The sequence below is a fragment of the Oncorhynchus clarkii genome, chromosome 5 (assembly GCF_045791955.1).
Source record: "Oncorhynchus clarkii lewisi isolate Uvic-CL-2024 chromosome 5, UVic_Ocla_1.0, whole genome shotgun sequence".
Taxonomy (NCBI): domain Eukaryota; kingdom Metazoa; phylum Chordata; class Actinopteri; order Salmoniformes; family Salmonidae; genus Oncorhynchus; species Oncorhynchus clarkii.
This window is the reverse complement of record NC_092151.1, coordinates 89083244-89106538: the sequence shown is the minus strand read 5'-3', so window position 1 is coordinate 89106538 and position 23295 is coordinate 89083244. Positions and strand designations below refer to the sequence as shown.

The following is a 23295-nucleotide window of genomic DNA, read 5'->3' as shown; positions in this document are numbered from 1 at the left end:
GAATGTTGGAAGGACTTCAATTCTAGAACAGATTCTGGGGCTGTTGCTAAACACAGTACTGGACATGAAATAATGATTCTGTTGTGTTACCTATCTTCTCTCTCTCTCTGAATACACACACAACCACACACACAACCACACACTCAGTCACACACACAGTCAAACACACAACCACACACACACACACAGTCACACACACACAACCACACACTCAGTCACACACACAGTCAAACACACAACCACACACACACAGTCACACACACACAACCACACACACAGCCACACACACACAACCACACACTCAGTCACACACACACAACCACACACTCAGTCACACACACACAACCACACACACAACCACACACTCAATCACACACACAGTCAAACACACAACCACACACACACAGTCACACACACACAACCACACACACAGCCACACACACACAACCACACACTCAGTCACACACACAGTCACACACACACAACCACACACACAGCCACACACACACAACCACACACTCAGTCACACACACAGTCAAACACACAACCACACACACACAGTCACACACACAACCACACACACAGCCACACACAACCACACACTCAGTCACACACACAACCACACACACACAGTCACACGCATAGTCACACACACACAACCACACACACAGTCACACACACACACAACCACACACACAGTCACACACACACACAACCACACACACAGTCACACACACAGTCACACACACACACACACAACCACACACAGTAACAAATAGTCACACATACACACGGCCACACACACAACCACACACACAATCACACGCACAGTCACACACACAGTCACACACACAGTCACACACACAGTCACACACACAATAACAAACACAGTCACACACACAGTCACACACAACCACACACACAGTCACACACACAGTAACAGACACAGTCACACACACAGTCACACAAACACACGGTAACAAACACAGTCACACACACAGTCACACACATCCACAAACACAACCACACACACAGTCACACACACATCGACACACACAACCACACACACACACACACACACACACAACCACACACCCACAACCACACACACAGTCACACACACAAACACACAACCACACACACGGTAAGAAACACAGTCACACACACAGTCACACACAACCACACACACAGTCACACACAACCACACACAACCACACACACAGTCACACACACACATCCACACACACAATCACACGCACAGTCACACACACAGTCACGCACACACACAACCACACACAGTCACACACACAGTAACAAACACAGTCACACACAGTCACACACACAGTCACACATTACCACACACACAGTCACACACACAACCACACACAGTCACACACAGTCACACACAACCACACACACAGTCACACACACAACCACACGCACAGTGACACACACAACCACACACACACACAACCACACATACAGTCACACACACAGTGACACACACAACCACACACACACACACACACACACAACCACACACATAGTCACACACACACAACCACACACACAGTCACACACACAGTCACACACAACCACACACACAACCACAGTCACACGCACACAGTCACACACACAGTCACACACACAGTCACACACACACAACCACACACTCAGTCACACACACACACACACAGTCACACACACAGTCACACACTCAGTCACACGCACAGTCACACACACACACACACACACACACACACACACACACACACACACACACACACACAACCACACACACACACACACACACACACACACACACACACACACACACACACAGTCACACACACACACACACAACCACACACACAGTCACACACACACACACACACACACACACACAGTCACACACACAGTCACACACACACACCACCACACACACACACAACCACACACACACACAACCACACACACACACAACCACACACACAGTCACACACACACACAACCACACATAGTCACACACACACAACCACACACACAACCACACACACAGTCACACACACACACACAACCACACACACAACCACACACACAGTCACACACACACACAACCACACATAGTCACACACACACAACCACACACACAACCACACACACTTGCACGCTTCCTTTAAGGTATATTGGATGACCTAAATTTGCATTTGATGTGAAAAGATAAATGCTAATTCTGCTGGAACGACTGTGTGTTGAACCATTAAAGTGATATGGAACCAATTTGGACTGAAGAGATTTTAGCGTGGAACGTGGTGAGGTGAAAGGCAAAACCCTCTTCTACTGGAGATGGTATTAAACCGTTCACTCCTCTAGAGTCTGAGTTGGCTGTTTATTCCAGGAGATATCTAATGGTTTACATTAGCATAGAGCCGTTCAGGGTACAGCTGGCTAGGCCTGTCAGCAGTTTAGGACTGGCTTCTAACTCCCTGGAGCAGCCAATGACAACAGGACACTACACGCTAAAAAAAAACTACCTCTTGAATTGAAAGGAAAATACAAGAAACGTTAAACTTTTAATCCAATAGACGCTTGGAAGCTTGGACGTGTTCGTAAAGAGTCTGGGCAGTTGCAGGATACGTCTCTTAACATACTGTTGGCTTGGTCTGGAGAATACATAGCGGGTTTATAATGCAGCCTGTGTTTCCCTAAAGATACATAGAATCCCTTTCAGATGGACAGTGTGTTGATCTACTATGGGCTGTATTGGAAAGCAGTATCATTCATGCTCCCAGGGGCACACAACATTGTGATAGATGTGTGCTGGTAAATGTCAGCTAAGACAGGCGTGGCCGCACTCAGGTGTGTGTGTGTGTGTGTGTGTGTGTGTGTGTGTGTGTGTGTGTGTGTGTGTGTGTGTGTGTGTGTGTGTGTGTGTGTGTGTGTGTGTGTGTGTGTGTGCGTGCGTGCGTGCGTGTGTGGTGGATCTATCATTATGCAGAGAACAGAACACGGGGGAACAGAACACAGAGATCAGAACACAGAGATCAGAACACAGAGATCAGAACACAGAGATCAGAACACAGAGAACAGAACACAGAGATCAGAACACAGAGAACAGAACACAGAGATCAGAACACAGAGATCAGAACACAGAGAACAGAACACAGAGATTAGAAAACAGAGATTAGAACACAGAGAACAGGGAGAAAAGAGAACTGAACAGCGTGAACAAAGAGAACAGAACAGGGAGAACAGAACAGAGAGAACAGAACAGGGAGAACACAGAGAACAGAACGCAGAGAACAGAACACAGAGAACAGAACAGAGAGAACAGAACACAGAGAACAAAACAGAGAGAACAGAACAGGGAGAACAGAACAGAGAGAACCTTCTGTTGGTTTGAGAGTGTGTGTGTTTCTCCAACCCAACTCTCTGCTCCTGCCGTGTGGCTTGTGCAAGCATTTTCCCTAACTGACTCTCTCTCTCTTCATCTCCCTCTCTCCCTCTCCCTCCCTCTCTCTCTCTCTCTCTCTCTCTTCATCTCCCTCTCTCCCTCTCCCTCCCTCTCTCTCTCTCTCTCTCTCTCTCTCTCTCTCTCTCTCTCTCTTCATCTCCCTCCCTCCCTCTCCCCCTCTCTCTCTCTCTCTCTCTCTCTCTCTCTCTCTCTCTCTCTCTCTCTCTCTCTCAGTTTGTTGCGCGGGGCAGAGGAGATGGGTCTGAGGAAGTCATTGAAGCCAGAGTTTGGGGGAGGAACACGCAGTTTCTCCTGTGAAGAAGACTACATCTATGAGAACATTGAGAGTGAACTATGCTTCTTCACATCACAGGTCAGCACACACACTCACTCACTCACTCACTCACTGACTCACTCACTCACTCACACACACACACACTTAATAACCTTGTCTGAGAATCTAAAGAGTTGATTGTGTCTGAGCAGCCTGTCCCTCTCTCTTCAGGAGAGGCAGAGCATTATCAAGTACTGGCTCGACAATCTACGAGCCAAGCAGGGGGAGGTGCTTCATAACATACACTTCCTGGAGGGACAGCCAATCAGTGAGCAGAATTTGTTGTTTATTTCTAGCACTTTGTTAAAATCCCAATAAAGGATATGTGTGTGCTCTGTTCCACCAGTCCCAGAGCTGAGTGGGTGGGGTTAATGTTTACCTGTGTGTTCCACCAGTCCCAGAGCTGAGTGGGCGGGGTTAATGTTTACCTGTGTGTTCCACCAGTCCCAGAGCTGAGTGGGCGGGGTTAATGTTTACCTGTGTGTTCCACCAGTCCCAGAGCTGAGTGGGCGGGGTTAATGTTTACCTGTGTGTTCCACCAGTCCCAGAGCTGAGTGGGCGGGGTTAATGTTTACCTGTGTGTTCCACCAGTCCCAGAGCTGAGTGGGCGGGGTTAATGTTTACCTGTGTGTTCCACCAGTCCCAGAGCTGAGTGGGCGGGGTGTGATCCAGCAGGTGTTTCCTCTCCATGAGCAGAGGATCCTTAGTCAGCTGATGAAGTCCTGGGTGCAGGCTGTGTGTGAGAAACAGCCACTAGGTCAGTACACACAAACACGCACACACAAACACGCACATGCACGTACGCCTCTGTGGTGTATCTAACCGTCTGTCTCCCTCTGTGGTGAATCTAACAGTCTGTCTCCCTCTGTGGTGAATCTCACAGTCTGTCTCCCTCTGTGGTGTATCTAACAGTCTGTCTCCCTCTGTGGTGAATCTAACAGTCTGTCTCCCTCTGTGGTGAATCTAACAGTCTGTCTCCCTCTGTGGTGAATCTAACAGTCTGTCTCCCTCTGTGGTGTATCTAACCGTCTGTCTCCCTCTGTGGTGTATCTAACGGTCTGTCTCCCTCTGTGGTGTATGTCTGTCTCCCTCTGTTGTGTATCTAACGGTCTGTCTCCCTCTGTGGTGTATCTAACGGTTTGTCTCCCTCTGTGGTTCATCTAACAGTCTGTCTCCCTCTGTGGTGAATCTAACGGTCTGTCTCCACCTGTGGTGAATCTAGATGATATTCGTGACTACTTTGGGGTGAAGATAGCCATGTACTTCGCCTGGCTGGGGTTCTACACCACGTCTATGCTGTATCCTGCTGTCATCGGCTTCGTGCTCTGGGTTCTCACCGAGTCTGACCAGGTGACTTTTACACTGGACCTTTTCAAGTGTCCTGTCTGGAATGGGGTGTAGCTGTACACCAAGCTGCCTCAGACTACAGCAACAGGAGATAGACTCTGGGTCAAGACAAGGCTTTACTTACAGCTTACTTTTCAAATGCACTGTTTGTATATCATTTAGTACAGATACACAGAGACATACTCACTGTGATACACTCCAATCTGCTCTGAAGTACAGTGTATTTATTCCCTTCTTTAACAACGTTAGCCTTTTCTACTGGCTCACGGTGAGATATTGAACTGTGTTGACGTTTGAAAATGTAGCAACTGTGTTTCTAAGGTTCCTCAGATATGATGATCTCATGTCTTTTCATGGAATAGAAGGACCACCTGTGTATTCTCCTCTCTCCTCAGACGGGTCGTGATATTTGCTGTGTATTCTCTCTCCTCAGATGAGTCGTGATATCTGCTGTGTATTCTCGTCTCTCTCCTCAGACGAGTCGTGATATCTGCTGTGTTTTCTCTCTCCTCACATGAGTCGTGATATCTGCTGTGTATTCTCCTCTCTCCTCAGACGAGTCGTGATATCGTCTGTGTATTCTCTCTCTTCAGACGAGTCGTGATATCTGCTGTGTATTCTCTCTCTTCAGACGAGTCGTGATATCGTCTGTGTATTCTCCTCTCTCCTCAGACGAGTCGTGATATCTGCTGTGTATTCTCCTCTCTCGTCAGACATGTTGTGATATCTGCTGTGTATTCTCCTTTCTCCTCAGACGAGTCGTGATATCTGCTGTGTATTCTCCTCTCTCCTCAGACGAGTCGTGATATCTGCTGTGTATTCTCCTCTCTCCTCAGACGAGTCATGATATCTGCTGTGTATTCTCCTCTCTCAGACGAGTCGTGATATCTGCTGTGTATTCTCCTCTCTCCTCAGACGAGTCATGATATCTGCTGTGTATTCTCGTCTCTCTCCTCAGACGAGTCGTGATATCCGCTGTGTATTCTCTCTCCTCAGACGAGACGTGATATCTGCTGTGTATTCTCCTTTCTCCTCAGACAAGTCGTGATATCTGCTGTGTATTCTCCTCTCTCCTCAGACGAGTCGTGATATCTGCTGTTTATTCTCCTCTCTCCTCAGACGAGTCGTGATATCTGCTGTGTATTCTCCTCTCTCCTCAGACGAGTCGTGATATCTGCTGTGTATTCTCTCTCCTCAGACGAGTCTTGATATCTGCTGTGTATTCTCTCCTCAGACGAGTCTGATATCTGCTGTGTATTCTCTCCTCAGACGAGTCTGATATCTGCTGTGTATTCTCTCTCAGACGAGTCGTGATATCGGCTGTGTATTCTCTCTCAGACGAGTCGTGATATCTGCTGTGTATTCTCCTCTCTCCTCAGACGAGTCGTGATATCTGCTGTGTATTCTCCTCTCTCCTCAGACGAGTCGTGATATCTGCTGTGTATTCTCCTCTCTCCTCAGACGAGTCGTGATATCTGCTGTGTATTCTCGTCTCTCTCCTCAGACGAGTCGTGATATCCGCTGTGTATTCTCTCTCCTCAGACGAGACGTGATATCTGCTGTGTATTCTCCTTTCTCCTCAGACAAGTCGTGATATCTGCTGTGTATTCTCCTCTCTCCTCAGACGAGTCGTGATATCTGCTGTGTATACTCCTCTCTCCTCAGACGAGTCGTGATATCTGCTGTGTATTCTCCTCTCTCCTCAGACGAGTCGTGATATCTGCTGTGTATTCTCTCTCCTCAGACGAGTCTTGATATCTGCTGTGTATTCTCTCCTCAGACGAGTCTGATATCTGCTGTGTATTCTCTCCTCAGACGAGTCTGATATCTGCTGTGTATTCTCTCTCAGACGAGTCGTGATATCGGCTGTGTATTCTCTCTCAGACGAGTCGTGATATCTGCTGTGTATTCTCCTCTCTCCTCAGACGAGTCGTGATATCTGCTGTGTATTCTCCTCTCTCCTCAGACGAGTCGTGATATCTGCTGTGTATTCTCCTCTCTCCTCAGACGAGTCTTGATATCTGCTGTGTATTCTCTCCTCAGACGAGTCTGATATCTGCTGTGTATTCTCTCCTCAGACGAGTCTGATATCTGCTGTGTATTCTCTCTCAGACGAGTCGTGATATCGGCTGTGTATTCTCTCTCAGACGAGTCGTGATATCTGCTGTGTATTCTCCTCTCTCCTCAGACGAGTCGTGATATCTGCTGTGTATTCTCCTCTCTCCTCAGACGAGTCGTGATATCTGCTGTGTATTCTCCTCTCTCCTCAGACGAGTCGTGATATCTGCTGTGTATTCTCGTCTCTCTCCTCAGACGAGTCGTGATATCCGCTGTGTATTCTCTCTCCTCAGACGAGACGTGATATCTGCTGTGTATTCTCCTTTCTCCTCAGACAAGTCGTGATATCTGCTGTGTATTCTCCTCTCTCCTCAGACGAGTCGTGATATCTGCTGTGTATACTCCTCTCTCCTCAGACGAGTCGTGATATCTGCTGTGTATTCTCCTCTCTCCTCAGACGAGTCGTGATATCTGCTGTGTATTCTCTCTCCTCAGACGAGTCTTGATATCTGCTGTGTATTCTCTCCTCAGACGAGTCTGATATCTGCTGTGTATTCTCTCCTCAGACGAGTCTGATATCTGCTGTGTATTCTCTCTCAGACGAGTCGTGATATCGGCTGTGTATTCTCTCTCAGACGAGTCGTGATATCTGCTGTGTATTCTCCTCTCTCCTCAGACGAGTCGTGATATCTGCTGTGTATTCTCCTCTCTCCTCAGACGAGTCGTGATATCTGCTGTGTATTCTCCTCTCTCCTCAGACGAGTCGTGATATCTGCTGTGTATTCTCTCTCCTCAGACGAGTCGTGATATCTGCTGTGTATTCTCTCTCGTCAGACATGTCGTGATATCTGCTGTGTATTCTCCTCTCTCCTCAGACGAGTCGTGATATCTGCTGTGTATTCTCTCTCCTCTCTCCTCAGACGAGTCATGATATCTGCTGTGTATTCTCCTCTCTCAGACGAGTCGTGATATCTGCTGTGTATTCTCTCTCCTCAGATGAGTCGTGATATCTGCTGTGTATTCTCCTCTCTCCTCAGACGAGTCGTGATATCTGCTGTGTATTCTCTCTCCTCAGATGAGTTGTGATATCTGCTGTGTATTCTCCTCTCTCTTCAGACGAGTCGTGATATCTGCTGTGTATTCTCCTCTCTCCTCAGACGAGTCGTGATATCTGCTGTGTATTCTCGTCTCTCTCCTCAGACGAGTCGTGATATCCGCTGTGTATTCTCTCTCCTCAGACGAGACGTGATATCTGCTGTGTATTCTCCTCTCTCCTCAGACAAGTCGTGATATCTGCTGTGTATTCTCCTCTCTCCTCAGACGAGTCGTGATATCTGCTGTGTATTCTCCTCTCTCCTCAGACGAGTCGTGATATCTGCTGTGTATTCTCCTCTCTCCTCAGACGAGTCGTGATATCTGCTGTGTATTCTCTCTCCTCAGACGAGTCGTGATATCTGCTGTGTATTCTCTCTCGTCAGACATGTCGTGATATCTGCTGTGTATTCTCCTCTCTCCTCAGACGAGTCGTGATATCTGCTGTGTATTCTCCTCTCTCCTCAGACGAGTCATGATATCTGCTGTGTATTCTCCTCTCTCAGACGAGTCGTGATATCTGCTGTGTATTCTCTCTCCTCAGATGAGTCGTGATATCTGCTGTGTATTCTCCTCTCTCCTCAGACGAGTCGTGATATCTGCTGTGTATTCTCTCTCCTCAGATGAGTTGTGATATCTGCTGTGTATTCTCCTCTCTCTTCAGACGAGTCGTGATATCTGCTGTGTATTCTCCTCTCTCCTCAGACGAGTCGTGATATCTGCTGTGTATTCTCGTCTCTCTCCTCAGACGAGTCGTGATATCCGCTGTGTATTCTCTCTCCTCAGACGAGACGTGATATCTGCTGTGTATTCTCCTCTCTCCTCAGACAAGTCGTGATATCTGCTGTGTATTCTCCTCTCTCCTCAGACGAGTCGTGATATCTGCTGTGTATTCTCCTCTCTCCTCAGACGAGTCGTGATATCTGCTGTGTATTCTCCTCTCTCCTCAGACGAGTCGTGATATCTGCTGTGTATTCTCTCTCCTCAGACGAGTCTTGATATCTGTGTATTCTCTCCTCAGACGAGTCTGATATCTGCTGTGTATTCTCTCCTCAGACGAGTCTGATATCTGCTGTGTATTCTCTCTCAGACGAGTCGTGATATCGGCTGTGTATTCTCTCTCAGACGAGTCGTGATATCTGCTGTGTATTCTCCTCTCTCCTCAGACGAGTCGTGATATCTGCTGTGTATTCTCCTCTCTCCTCAGACGAGTCGTGATATCTGCTGTGTATTCTCCTCTCTCCTCAGACGAGTCGTGATATCTGCTGTGTATTCTCTCTCCTCAGACGAGTCGTGATATCTGCTGTGTATTCTCTCTCCTCAGACGAGTCGTGATATCTGCTGTGTATTCTCTCTCCTCAGACGAGTCGTGATATCTGCTGTGTGGTGTTTGCACTGTTTAACGTGGTGTGGGCCACACTCTTCTTGGAGAGGTGGAAGAGAAGGGGGGCGGAGCTGGCCTATAAGTGGGGTACGCTGGACACCCCTAACGAGTCCCTAGAGGAACCACGGACGCAGTTTAGGGTGAGGACGACATGAGAACATTTCAACTCAATGTCTCAATATATTTTACAGAAGAAGATGACTAAAGAAAAACACAGAGCTAAAATAAAAATGATGGACAACAGGTGTAAACATTTTTCCTTCCTCTTCCCTTCCTGCTACTCCCCCCTCTCTCCCCCTCCATCTCTCACCTCTCTCCACCTCTCTCCATGTCTCTCCACCTCTCTCCATGTCTCTCCACCTCTCTCCATGTCTCTCCACATCTCTCCATGTCTCTCCACCTCTCTCTATGTCTCTCCACCTCTCTCCATGTCTCTCCACCTCTCTCCATGTCTCTCCATCTCTCTCTATGTCTCTCCACCTCTCTCCATGTCTCTCCACCTCTCTCTATGTCTCTCCACCTCTCTCCATGTCTCTCCACCTCTCTCTATGTCTCTCCACCTCTCTCCATCTCTCTCCATCTCTTTACACCTCTCTCCTCCCTCCACCTCTCGCCTAACTCCCTCCATCTCTCGCCTCTCTCCCTTCACATCTCTCCTCCCTCCCTCCACCTCTCTCCATTTCTCTCTACCTCTCTCCTCGCTCCACTATCTCCCTCCACCTCTTTCCATCTCCCTCCAACCCTCTATATCTCCCTCCAACTCTCTCCTCCCTCCCTCCACCTCTCTCCATCTCTCTCTACCTCTCTCCTCCCTCCACCATCTCCCTCCACCTCTTTCCATCTCCCCCAACCCTCTATATCTCCCTCCAACTCTCTCCTCCCTCCCTCCACCTCTCTCCATCTCCCTCCAACTCTCTCCTCCCTCTCTACACCCTTTCCCTCCTCTTTCTCTCAACCCCCCCCTACCCCCACTTTCCCTCTGCAGGGTGTGAAGCGGTGCAGCCCCATAACAGGCTGTGAGGAGTTTTACTACCCACCATGGAGGAGGAGGGTGTTCAGGTGGCTGGTCAGCCTGCCCATCTGCATCCTGTGTCTCTGCTTTGTGTTCCTGGCCATGCTCCTCTGCTTCGAACTGCAGGTCACTGAATGATCAACAGCTTCTAGTAACACTGTCAAACCTTACTGGAGATGTACAGTTGAAGTCAGAAGTTTACATATACTTAGGTTGGAGTCATTAAAACTTGTTTTTCAACCACTCCACAAATTTCTTGTTAACAAACTATAGTTTTGTCAAGTCGGTTAGGACATCTACTTTGTGCATGACACAAGTCATTTTTTCCAACAATTGTTTACAGACAGATTATTTCACCTATAATTCACTGTATCACAATTCCAGTGGGTCAGAAGTTTACATACACTAAGTTGACTGTGCCTTTAAACAGCTTGGAAAATTCCAGAAAATTATGTCATGACTTTAGAAGCTTCTGATAGGCTAATTGACATACTTTGAGTCAATTGGAGGTGTACCTGTGGATGTATTTCAAGGTCTACCTTCAAACTCAGTGCCTTTTCACTTGACATCATGGGAAAATCAAAAGAAATCAGCCAAGACCTCAGAAAACAATTGTAGACCTCCACAAGTCTGGTTCATCCTTGGGAGCAATTTCCAAATGCCTGAAGGTACCACGTTCATCTGTACAAACAATAGTACGCAAGTATAAACACCATGGGACCACGCAGCCGTCATACCGCTCAGGAAGGAGATGCGTTCTGTCTCCTAGAGATGAACGTACTTTGGTGTGAAAAGTGCACATCAATCCCAGAACAACAGCAAAGGACCTTGTGAAGATGCTGGAGGAAACAGGTACAAAAGTATCTATATCCACAGTAAAACGAGTCCTATATCGATATAACCCAAAAGGCCAGAAGAAGCCACTGCTCCAAAACTGCCATAAAAAAAGCCAGACTACGGTTTGCAACTGGGGACAAAGATCGTACTTTTTGGAGAAATGTCCTCTGGTCTGATGAAACAAAAATAGAACCGTTTGGCCATAATGACCATTGTTATGTTTGGAGGAAAAAGGGGGAGGCTTGCAAGCCGAAGAACACCATCCCAACCGTGAAGCACGGGGGTGGCAGCATCATGGTGTGGGAGTGCTTTGCTTCAGGAGGGACTGGTGCACTTCACAAAATAGATGGCATCATGAGGCAGGAATATTATGTGAATATATTGAAGCAACATCTCAAAACATCAGTCAAGTTAAAGCTTGGTCGCAAATGGGTCTTCCAAATGGACAATGACCCCAAGCATACTTCCAAAGTTGTGGTAAAATGGCTTAAGGACAACATAGTCAAGGTATTAGAGAGGTCATCACAAAGCCCTGACCTCAATCCTACAGAAAATGTGTGGGCAGAACTGAAAAAGCGTGTGCGAGCAAGGAGGCCTACAAACCTGACTCAGTTACACCAGCTCTGACAGGAGGAATAGGCCAGAATTCACCCAACTTATTGTGGGAAGCTTGTGGAAGGCTACCCGAAACATTTGACCCAAGTTAAACAATTTAAAGGCAATGCTACCAAATACTAACTGAGTGTATGTAAACGTCTGACCCACTTTGAATGTGATGAAAGAAATAAAAGCTGAAATAAATAATTATCTCTACTATTATTCTGACATTTCACATTCTTAAAGTGGTTACTAGGATTAAATGTCAGGAATTGTGAAAAACTGAGTTTAAATGTATTTGTCTAAGGTAAACTTCCAACTTCAACTGTACATTTCTTTTGATTATGAATCGGTCATAAACATCTATTCCTTAGGATGGATGTGGTTCTTGTCAGTGCATTCTATAGCTGTATATAACCACGTAATACAGAATAGTTAGATATATGTAATTGAAGCCATATTTTTATTTATTTTATTTAACCTTTATTTAACCAGGAAGGGCACATTGAGATTGAAATCTCTTTTTCAAGAGCACCCTGGCCAAGATAGGCAGCACCAAGTCATTACAAAAGAAATACAGACAGACAACATGAAAAACTACAAGTAATCTAGTAAAAACCATTGAATTCACAAGAGTATAAAACAGCTCAAATTAAAAACATTGACAGGTCAGGGAATCAGCCTCAAAATCCTTCATCAGTGATTTAAAAACACCAATCGGGACAAGTTCTTCCAGTTTAAAAGTAGTTTGTAAGGTGTTCCAAGACGATGGTGCAGAGGACATAAAATCCCCTTTACCAAATTCTGTTCGGACATTGGAACAGTTAGCAGGATAAAGTCTAGCGAACGAAGAGACGACCCACCACATTTCTGAACAATAAAAATTCACAAATAAAAAGGTAGTAAACCCAAAATGGCTTTGTAAATAAAAGTACACCAGTGACTGAGCCTACGAGTGACTAAAGAAGGCCAGCCAACCCTGGTATACAGTGCAGTGGTGCGTAAGGGTTTTGCAGTTTAAAATAAATCTCAAAGTGCCATGGTAAAGAGTGTCAATTGATCTCAAACACTGAGTGGAAGCATTCATATATAAAATATCCCCATAGTCTAGTAAAGGCACAAATGTAGCTGATACTAGCCTCCTTCTGGCTTCAAAAGAAAAACAGGCCTTATTCCTAAAATAAAATCCCAATTTCAGCTTCAATTTTTTTGTAAGTTGTTGAATATGCAATTTAAAAGAGAGGCCGTCATCAATTAAAATTCCAAGATATTTATATGAGGTTACAACCTCAATCTCCTTGCCCTGACAGGTAGTAATAGGTGAAAGGTTCAGAGGTCTATTTCTTACAGTACCAGGCAAAATTGTAGAATAATAGTGAAGACATCAAAACCATGAAATAACACATACGAACCAAAAAGGGTTAAACAAATCAAAACATTTTAGAGTTTAAATTATTTAAAGTAGCCACCCTTTCCTTGTGACAGCTTTGCACACTCTTGGAATTCTCTCAACCAGCTTCATGAGGAATGCTTTTCCAACAGTCTTGAAGGAGTTCCCACATATGCTGAGTGCTTGTTGACTGCTTTTCCTTCACTCTACGGTCCAACTCATCCCAAACGATCTGAAATGGGTTGAGATCGGGTGATTGTGGAGGCCAGGTTATCTGATGCAGCACTCCATCACTCTCCTTCTTGGTCAAATATGCCTTACACAGCCTGGAGGTGTTTTTGGGTCATTGTCCTGTTGAAAAACGAATGATAGTCCCACTAAGCGCTAACCAGATGGGATGTCGTATCACTTCAGAACGCTACGGTAGCCATGCTGGTAAAGTGTGCCTTGCATTCTAAATAAATCACTGATAGTGTCACCAGCATTGCACCCCCACACCTTCACACCTCCTCCTCCATGCTTCACGGTGGGAACCACAAATGCGGAGATCATCCATTAATCTACTCTGCGTCTCACAATAGATTTGCACCAAAGGACTGATTTCCTTGCTCGTGTTTCTTGGCCCAAGTTAATCTCTTCTTATTATTGGTGTCCTTTAGTAGTGGTTTCTTTGCAGCAATTCGACCATGAAGGCCTGATTCACGCAGTCTCCTCTGAACAGTTGATGTTGAGATGTGTCTGTTACTTGAACTATGTCAAGCATTTATTTGGGTTGCAATTTCTGAGGTGCAGTTCATTTTAATCAACTTATCCTCTGCAGCAGAGGTAACTCTGGGCCTTCCTTTCCTGTGGCGGTTCTCATGACAGACAGTTTCATCATAGCACTTGATGGTTTTTGCGACTGCACTTGAAGAAACTTTCAAACTTCTTGACATTTTCCGTATTGACTAACCTTCATGTCTTAAATTAATGATGGACTGTTGTTCTCTTTGATTATTTGAGCTGTTCACGCCATAATATGGTATTTTGCCAAATAGGGCTATCTTCTGTATACTGTACCACCCCTACCTTGTCACAACACAACTAATTGGTTCAAATGCATTAAGAAGGAAATAAATTATGCAAATTAACTTTTAACAAGGCACACCGGTTCATTGAAATGCATTCCAGGTGACTACCTCATGAAGCTGGTTGAGAGAATGCCAAGAGTGTGCAAAGCTGTCATCAAGGCAAATTGTGGCTACTTTGAAGAAGCTCAAATATAAAATATATTTTGATTTGTTTACTACATGATTCCTACATGATATGTGTTATTTCAAAGTTGTGATGTATTCACTATTTTTCTACATTGTAGAAAATAGTAAAAATAAAGAATAACCCTTGAATGAGTAGGTGTGTCCAAACTGTTGACTGGCACTGTATGTAGATTGACATTGTATGGACGGTAAAGGTTTGTAATGTGTGTAGTAAGTAAGAAAGTTGTTGTTGTTGTTATGGTGTTTGCAGGAGTTTGTTATGGGGATTAAAGAAGTACCTCGCCTGGCCCGGTTCATCCCTAAGATCATGCTGGCCATCACTGTGACTGCCTGTGACGAGGTGTACAGGAAGATAGCCTACTGGCTCAACGACATGGGTGAGAACAGGCACTCTTATCCCTTTCATACACAGACCAACATCCCACTATTTTACCATGCCTGCTTCTGTATACCAGCTGCTGGTGTACAGTGCCTTGCGAAAGTATTCGGCCCCCTTGAACTTTGCGACCTTTTGCCACATTTCAGGCATCAAACATAAAGATATAAAACTGTATTTTTTTGTGAAGAATCAACAACAAGTGGGACACAGTCATGAAGTGGAACGACATTTATTGGATATTTCAAACTTTTTTAACAAATCAAAAACTGAAAAATTGGGCGTGCAAAATTATTCAGCCCCCTTAAGTTAATACTTTGTAGCGCCACCTTTTGCTGCGATTACAGCTGTAAGTCGCTTGGGGTATGTCTCTATCAGTTTTGCACATCGAGAGACTGAATTTTTTTCACATTCCTCCTTGTAAAACAGCTCGAGCTCAGTGAGGTTGGATGGAGAGCATTTGTGAACAGCAGTTTTCAGTTCTTTCCACAGATTCTCGATTGGATTCAGGTCTGGACTTTGACTTGGCCATTCTATTTTTTAATTTTTTTTATTTCACCTTTATTTAACCAGGTAGGCTAGTTGAGAACAAGTTCTCATTTGCAACTGCGACCTGGCCAAGATAAGGCATAGCAGTGTGAACAGACAACACAGAGTTACACATGGAGTAAACAATTAACAAGTCAATAACACAGTAGAAAAAAGGGGAGTCTATATATACATTGTGTGCAAAAGGCATGAGAAGGTAGGCAAATAATTACAATTATGCAGATTAACACTGGAGTGATAAATGATCAGATGGTTATGTAAAGGTAGAGATATTGGTGTGCAAAAGAGCAGAAAAATAAATAAATAAAAACAGTATGGGGATGAGGTAGGTGAAAATGGGTGGGCTATTTACCAATAGACTATGTACAGCTGCAGCGATCGGTTAGCTGCTCAGATAGCAGATGTTTGAAGTTGGTGAGGGAGATAAAAGTCTCCAACTTCAGTGATTTTTGCAATTCGTTCCAATCACAGGCAGCAGAGAACTGGAACGAAAGGCGGCCAAATGAGGTGTTGGCTTTAGGGATGATCAGTGAGATACACCTGCTGGAGCGCGTGCTACGGATGGGTGTTGCCATCGTAACCAGTGAACTGAGATAAGGCGGAGCTTTACCTAGCATGGACTTGTAGATGAGCTGGAGCCAGTGGGTCTGGCGACGAATATGTAGCGAGGGCCAGCCGATTAGAGCATACAAGTCGCAGTGGTGGGTGGTATAAGGTGCTTTAGTGACAAAACGGATGGCACTGTGATAAACTGCATCCAGTTTGCTGAGTAGAGTGTTGGAAGCAATTTTGTAGATGACATCGCCGAAGTCGAGGATCGGTAGGATAGTCAGTTTAACTAGGGTAAGTTTGGCGGCGTGAGTGAAGGAGGCTTTGTTGCGGAATAGAAAGCCGACTCTTGATTTGATTTTCGATTGGAGATGTTTGATATGGGTCTGGAAGGAGAGTTTAGAGTCTAGCCAGACACCTAGGTACTTATAGATGTCCACATATTCAAGGTCGGAACCATCCAGGGTGGTGATGCTGGTCAGGCGTGCGGGTGCAGGCAGCGAACGGTTGAAAAGCATGCATTTGGTTTTACTAGCGTTTAAGAGCAGTTGGAGGCCACGGAAGGAGTGCTGTATGGCATTGAAGCTCGTTTGGAGGTTAGATAGCACAGTGTCCAAGGACGGGCCGGAAGTATATAGAATGGTGTCGTCTGCGTAGAGGTGGATCAGGGAATCGCCCGCAGCATGAGAAACATCATTGATATATACAGAGAAAAGAGTCGGCCCGAGAATTGAACCCTGTGGCACCCCCATAGAGACTGCCAGAGGACCGGACAGCATGCCCTCCGATTTGACACACTGAACTCTGTCTGCAAAGTAATTGGTGAACCAGGCAAGGCAGTCATCCGAAAAACCGAGGCTACTGAGTCTGCCAATAAGAATACGGTGATTGACAGAGTCGAAAGCCTTGGCAAGGTCTATGAAGACGGCTGCACAGTACTGTCTTTTATCGATGGCGGTTATGATATCGTTTAGTACCTTGAGCGTGGCTGAGGTACACCCGTGACCAGCTCGGAAACCAGATTGCACAGCGGAGAAGGTACGGTGGGATTCAAGATGGTCAGTGATCTGTTTGTTGACTTGGCTTTCGAAGACCTTAGATAGGCAGGGCAGGATGGATATTGGTCTGTAACAGTTTGGCCATTCTAACACCTGGATATGTTTATTTTTGAACCATTCCATTGTAGATTTTGCTTTATGTTTTGGATCATTGTCTTGTTGGAAGACAAATCTCCGTCCCAGTCTCAGGTCTTTTGCAGACTCCATCAGGTTTTCTTCCAGAATGGTCCTGTATTTGGCTCCATCCATCTTCCCATCAATTTTAACCATCTTCCCTGTCCCTGCTGAAGAAAAGCAGGCCCAAACCATGATGCTGCCACCACCATGTTTGACAGTGGGGATGGTGTGTTCAAGGTGATGAGCTGTGTTGCTTTTACGCCAAACATAACGTCTTGCATTGTTGCCAAAAAGTTCAATTTTGGTTTCATCTGACCAGAGCACCTTCTTCCACGTTTGGTGTGTCTCCCAGGTGGCTTGTGGCAAACTTTAAACAACACTTTTTATGGATATCTTTAAGAAATGGCTTTCTTCTTGCCACTCTTCCATAAAGGCCAGATTTGTGCAATATACGACTGATTGTTGTCCTATGGATAGAGTCTCCCACCTCAGCTGTAGATCTCTGCAGTTCATCCAGAGTGATCATGGGCCTCTTGGCTGCATCTCTGATCAGTCTTCTCCTTGTATGAGCTGAAAGTTTAGAGGGACTTGGTAGATTTGCAGTGGTCTGATACTCCTTCCATTTCAATATTATCGCTTGCACAGTGCTCCTTGGGATGTTTAAAGCTTGGGAAATCTTTTTGTATCCAAATCCGGCTTTAAACTTCTTCACAACAGTATCTCGGACCTGCCTGGTGTGTTCCTTGTTCTTCATGATGCTCTCTGCGCTTTTAACGGACCTCTGAGACTATCACAGTGCAAGTGCATTTATACATAGACTTGATTACACACAGGTGGATTGTATTTATCATCATTAGTCATTTAGGTCAACGTTGGATCATTCAGAGATCCTCACTGAACTTCTGGAGATGTTTGAAGCCTGAAATGTGGCAAAAGGTCGCAAAGTTCAAGGGGGCCGAATACTTTCGCAAGGCACTGTATCTGAAAAGGGTAGGGGGTAAAAAAAAAAAAACACCTATAAACCTACCGTGAATCGCAAACCAACCTCTCGCCCCTATCAACTCAGTCGTAGGGCCCTCCATTGTCACGTGTTGCTGACGAAACTCAGAGGGTGACTTCAAGAGTGGCGAGTGAGGAACAAATAAACCCCTCCACTACGGGACACACTTGTGATGATGCAATTCATGTTTCACATTTAAATAATAAAACATGAAATTAAAAATAGAAAATTCCCTGTGTTGTTTTACAATATATAATCCTCAGTAACATTTAATTTGGGAGGTATTTAATCTGTAACATGTGTCAAGCCTCGAACTCAGACACAAACAATTACAGGTGGCTCATAATTAGATCTTTTGTGTGAAATTGTGCAAACTCAAAAATAACGCGGTGCGTTATGGGATACCACTTCGCTCTGAAGCAGGCACGTTGCTGGCTCTGTGGAAGTGGCTATCGGAGGGTCTAATTAGCCCCTACACCCTTGGTAATTTTCACCCCTTCAGCTGTGGGACACTTGTGCATGTGGCAGAGGGGAAGGGGAATGGGCTAATGGAGGGCAGAGAGTCGAGGAGCAGCGGAATTTAAAAAAAACGAATTCAGGTGATGATGATTATTGCTGTGAATTCTGACGTTATATTTCTTCCCCCACAGAAAACTATAGACTCCAGAGTGCCTATGAGAAACATCTCATCATTAAATTGGTTCTTGTGAGTGCTGTCATCTTCCTTATTACATGGAAATTGGACTCACTTTTCACAAGACAAAGGATTGAAATACAGAATTGACACTTTCCCGCGCGGAGGTCTTTACCACTCACATGTTTTCTTTCTGTACTCTCAGTTTCAGTTTGTAAACTCTTATCTCAGCCTTTTCTACATTGGATTCTACCTCAAAGACATGGAGCGTCTGAAAGAGGTAAGAGACACTTAAATCACAACACGTTTCCACTCCTTCCAAATAGTTACCCAAACCGTGTTCACCTTCCTGGTCTTCCTTGTTTCATCCCTCCCTCCCCTTCACATGCTGCTCTCTCTTCGTTCTGTCTATTTTCCATCCTGTCTCTGTTGTGTGGTTCTGTGGTGCTGGTTCCGTGGTGCTGGTTCCGTGGTGCTGGTCTTAGGTGTTGCTGGTGTTCTCTCTGGGACAGAGTCTTCTCAGACAGCTGAAGGACAATGTGCTGCCTTTTGTCTTCCTCAAGATCAAGCTGTTGGTTGTCACCATCCCCTGGGTCATCAAGGCCTCCTTCAGGTCCAAAGTACGACCTTGCCTGTGTGTCAAGGGTCAGGGGGTTAGAGGTCAAAGTAATCTCGACATTACCTGCCCAGCGCCCAAATGCATGACCTTAGACCTTTAAACATCATGTGCCTTATTTGTGTAGAGTTGTAGACTGTTATTTTGTTGTGCTTGTAGTTTTAGCATCATTATTGGATGTATCTTTTGGCATTGCATAGAAAGCATTTCCATGTTCAGGTATATGCAGGATGGCTAAATGTGTGTCTGTTGTAGGCTGTCTGCTAGCATTAACCTGCTAGTCCTATAGCACATGTAGTCCTGTTTTTGTAAGGATTCCGTTGGTAACTTGTCACACACCCCGTTACCTACTATAGGAAGACGTGTATTACATGTGAATACTATGTTGATCTAAAAACACATATAGAATGTTCCACAGTTGGTTTTCCACTCTGTTGGTTGTGTTCCTGATGGGACTTTGGAAGCGGTTGATATGTCTGTTAAGCAGTGTTCTGCTTTGGGTTTGTAGCGTCTGGCTACCTTTGGATTTGAGCAGCTGTTCTATAAGGTTTGTGTCGGGAAAGTCATTTGCCTGGCACGTCAATCTGTCACTCTGTCCTTTTGTTCTTCTTCCTGTCACTCTGTCCTTCTTCCTGTCACTCTGTCCCTCTGTCCTTCTTCCTGTCACTCTGTCCTTTTGTCCTTCTTCCTGTCACTCTGTCCTTCTTCCTGTCACTCTGTCCTTTTGTCCTTCTTCCTGTCACTCTGTCCTTTTGTCCTTCTTCCTGTCACTATGTCCTTTTGTCCTTCTTCCTGTCACTCTGTCCTTTTGTCCTTCTTCCTGTCACTCTGTCCTTTTGTTCTTCTTCCTGTCACTCTGTCCTTCTTCCTGTCACTCTGTCCTTCTTCCTGTCACTCTGTCCTTCTTCCTGTCACTCAGTCCTTTTGTTCTTCTTCCTGTCACTCTGTCCTTCTTCCTGTCACTCTGTCCTTTTGTCCTTCTTCCTGTCACTCTGTCCTTCTTCCTGTCACTCTGTCCTTCTTCCTGTCAATCTGTCCTTTTGTTCTTCTTCCTGTCACGCAGTCCTTTTGTTCTTCTTCCTGTCACTCAGTCCTTCTTCATGTCACTCTGTCCTTTTGTCCTTCGTCCTGTCACTCTGTCCTTCTTCCTGTCAATCTGTCCTTTTGTCCTTCTTCCTGTCACTCAGTCCTTCTTCCTGTCACTCTGTCCTTTTGTTCTTCTTCCTGTCACTCTGTCCTTTTGTCCTTCTTCCTGTCACTCTGTCCTTTTGTTCTTCTTCCTGTCCTTTTATCCTTCTTCCTGTCACTCTGTCCTTCTTCCTGTCACTCAGTCCTTCTTCCTGTCACTCTGTCCTTTTGTCCTTCTTCCTGTCACTCTGTCCTTCTTCCTGTCACTCAGTCCTTCTTCCTGTCACTCTGTCCTTTTGTCCTTCTTCCTGTCACTCTGTCCTTTTGTCCTTCTTCCTGTCACTCTGTTCTTCTTCCTGTCACTCTGTCCTTCCTGTCAATCAGTCCTTTTGTTCTTCTTCCTGTCACTCTGTCCTTTTGTCCTTCTTCCTGTCACTCTGTCCTTCTTCCTGTCACTCTGTCCTTTTGTCTTTCTTCCTGTCACTCTGTTCTTCTTCCTGTCACTCTGTCCTTCTTCCTGTCACTCTGTCCTTTTGTCCTTCTTCCTGTCACTCTGTTCTTCTTCCTGTCACTCTGTCCTTCTTCCTGTCACTCTGTCTTTTTGTCCTTCTTCCTGTCACTCTGTTCTTCTTCCTGTCACTCTGTCCTTCTTCTTGTCACTCAGTCCTTTTGTTCTTCTTCCTGTCCCTTTGTCCTTCTTCCTGTCACTCTGCCCTTTTGTTCTTCTTCCTGTCACTCTGTCCTTTTGTTCTTCTTCCTGTCACTCTGTCCTTTTGTTCTTCTTCCTGTCACTCTGTCCTTCTTCCTGTCACTCTGCCCTTTTGTCCTTCTTCCTGTCACTCTGTTCTTCTTCCTGTCACTCTGTCCTTCTTCCTGTCACTCAGTCCTTCTTCTTGTCACTCAGTCCTTTTGTTCTTCTTCCTGTCCCTTTGTCCTTCTTCCTGTCACTCTGCCCTTTTGTCCTTCTTCCTGTCACTCTGTCCTTTTGTTCTTCTTCCTGTCACGCAGTCCTTTTGTTCTTCTTCCTGTCACTCTGTCCTTCTTCCTGTCACTCTGCCCTTTTGTCCTTCTTCCTGTCACTCTGTCCTTTTGTTCTTCTTCCTGTCACTCTGTCCTTCTTCCTGTCACTCAGTCCTTCTTCTTGTCACTCAGTCCTTTTGTTCTTCTTCCTGTCCCTTTGTCCTTCTTCCTGTCACTCTGCCCTTTTGTCCTTCTTCCTGTCACTCTGTCCTTTTGTTCTTCTTCCTGTCAATCTGTCCTTTTGTCCTTCTTCCTGTCACTCTGTCCTTCTTCCTGTCAATCTGTCCTTTTGTTCTTCTTCCTGTCACGCAGTCCTTTTGTTCTTCTTCCTGTCACTCTGTCCTTCTTCCTGTCAATCTGTCCTTTTGTTCTTCTTCCTGTCACTCTGTCCTTTTGTCCTTCTTCCTGTCACTCTGTCTTTCTTCCTGTCAATCTGTCCTTTTGTCCTTCTTCCTGTCACTCTGTCCTTCTTCTTGTCACTCTGTCCTTCTTCCTGTCAATCAGTCCTTTTGTCCTTCTTCCTGTCACGCAGTCCTTTTGTTCTTCTTCCTGCCAATCAGTCCTTTTGTCCTTCTTCCTGTCAATCTGTCCTTTTGTCCTTCTTCCTGTCACGCAGTCCTTTTGTTCTTCTTCCTGTCACTCTGTCCTTCTTCTTGTCACTCTGTCCTTCTTCCTGTCAATCAGTCCTTTTGTTCTTCTTCCTGTCACTCAGTCCTTCTTCCTCTCACTCTGTCCTTTTGTCCTTCTTCCTGTCACTCTGTCCTTCTTCCTGTCAATCTGTCCTTTTGTTCTTCTTCCTGTCACGCAGTCCTTTTGTCCTTCTTCCTGTCACTCAGTCCTTCTTCCTGTCACTCTGTCCTTTTGTTCTTCTTCCTGTCACTCTGTCCTTTTGTCCTTCTTCCTGTCACTCTGTCCTTTTGTCCTTCTTCCTGTCACTCTGTCCTTTTGTCTTTCTTCCTGTCACACTGTCCTTCTTCCTGTCACTCTGTCCTTCTTCTTGTCACTCTGTCCTTTTGTTCTTCTTCCTGTCACTCAGTCCTTTTGTTCTTCTTCCTGTCCTTTTATCCTTCTTCCTGTCACTCTGTCCTTCTTCCTGTCACTCAGTCCTTCTTCCTGTCACTCAGTCCTTCTTCCTGTCACTCTGTCCTTTTGTCCTTCTTCCTGTCACTCTGTCCTTCTTCCTGTCACTCAGTCCTTCTTCCTGTCACTCTGTCCTTTTGTCCTTCTTCCTGTCACTCTGTCCTTTTGTCCTTCTTCCTGCCACTCTGTCCTTCTTCCTGTCACTCTGTCCTTTTGTCCTTCTTCCTGTCACTCTGCCCTTCTTCCTGTCACTCTGTCCTTTTGTCCTTCTTCCTGTCACTCTGTCCTTCTTCCTGTCACTCTGTCCTTCTTCCTGTCACTCTGTCCTTCTTCCTGTCACTCTGTCATTTTGTCCTTCTTCCTGTCACTCTGTCCTTCTTCCTGTCACTCTGTCCTTCTTCCTGTCA

The 23295-nt window shown here is 45.5% G+C and overlaps 1 protein-coding gene across 7 annotated transcripts in view; it reads left to right on the top strand.

The window, feature by feature from the left end:
• LOC139409516 (anoctamin 8b) overlaps nucleotides 1–23295 on the top strand; it is a 96075-nt gene that overhangs the window by 51744 nt on the left and 21036 nt on the right. For 5 of the 7 annotated variants that reach the window (XR_011634413.1, XM_071154781.1, XM_071154784.1 and 2 more), the window contains exons 4-14: nucleotides 3689–3827; nucleotides 3960–4056; nucleotides 4429–4545; nucleotides 5011–5138; nucleotides 9648–9809; nucleotides 10655–10807; nucleotides 15012–15138; nucleotides 19061–19116; nucleotides 19250–19324; nucleotides 19530–19664; nucleotides 20169–20207. Coding sequence is in view for 6 of the 7 variants with exons in the window: in XM_071154781.1 (XP_071010882.1) it covers nucleotides 3689–3827; nucleotides 3960–4056; nucleotides 4429–4545; nucleotides 5011–5138; nucleotides 9648–9809; nucleotides 10655–10807; nucleotides 15012–15138; nucleotides 19061–19116; nucleotides 19250–19324; nucleotides 19530–19664; nucleotides 20169–20207 (1228 nt within the window). In the remaining variant the exon portion in view is untranslated. The remainder of the gene's footprint in view (nucleotides 1–3688; nucleotides 3828–3959; nucleotides 4057–4428; nucleotides 4546–5010; nucleotides 5139–9647; nucleotides 9810–10654; nucleotides 10808–15011; nucleotides 15139–19060; nucleotides 19117–19249; nucleotides 19325–19529; nucleotides 19665–20168; nucleotides 20208–23295) is intronic. The other 2 variants (XM_071154782.1, XM_071154783.1) reach the window with 2 other exon arrangements.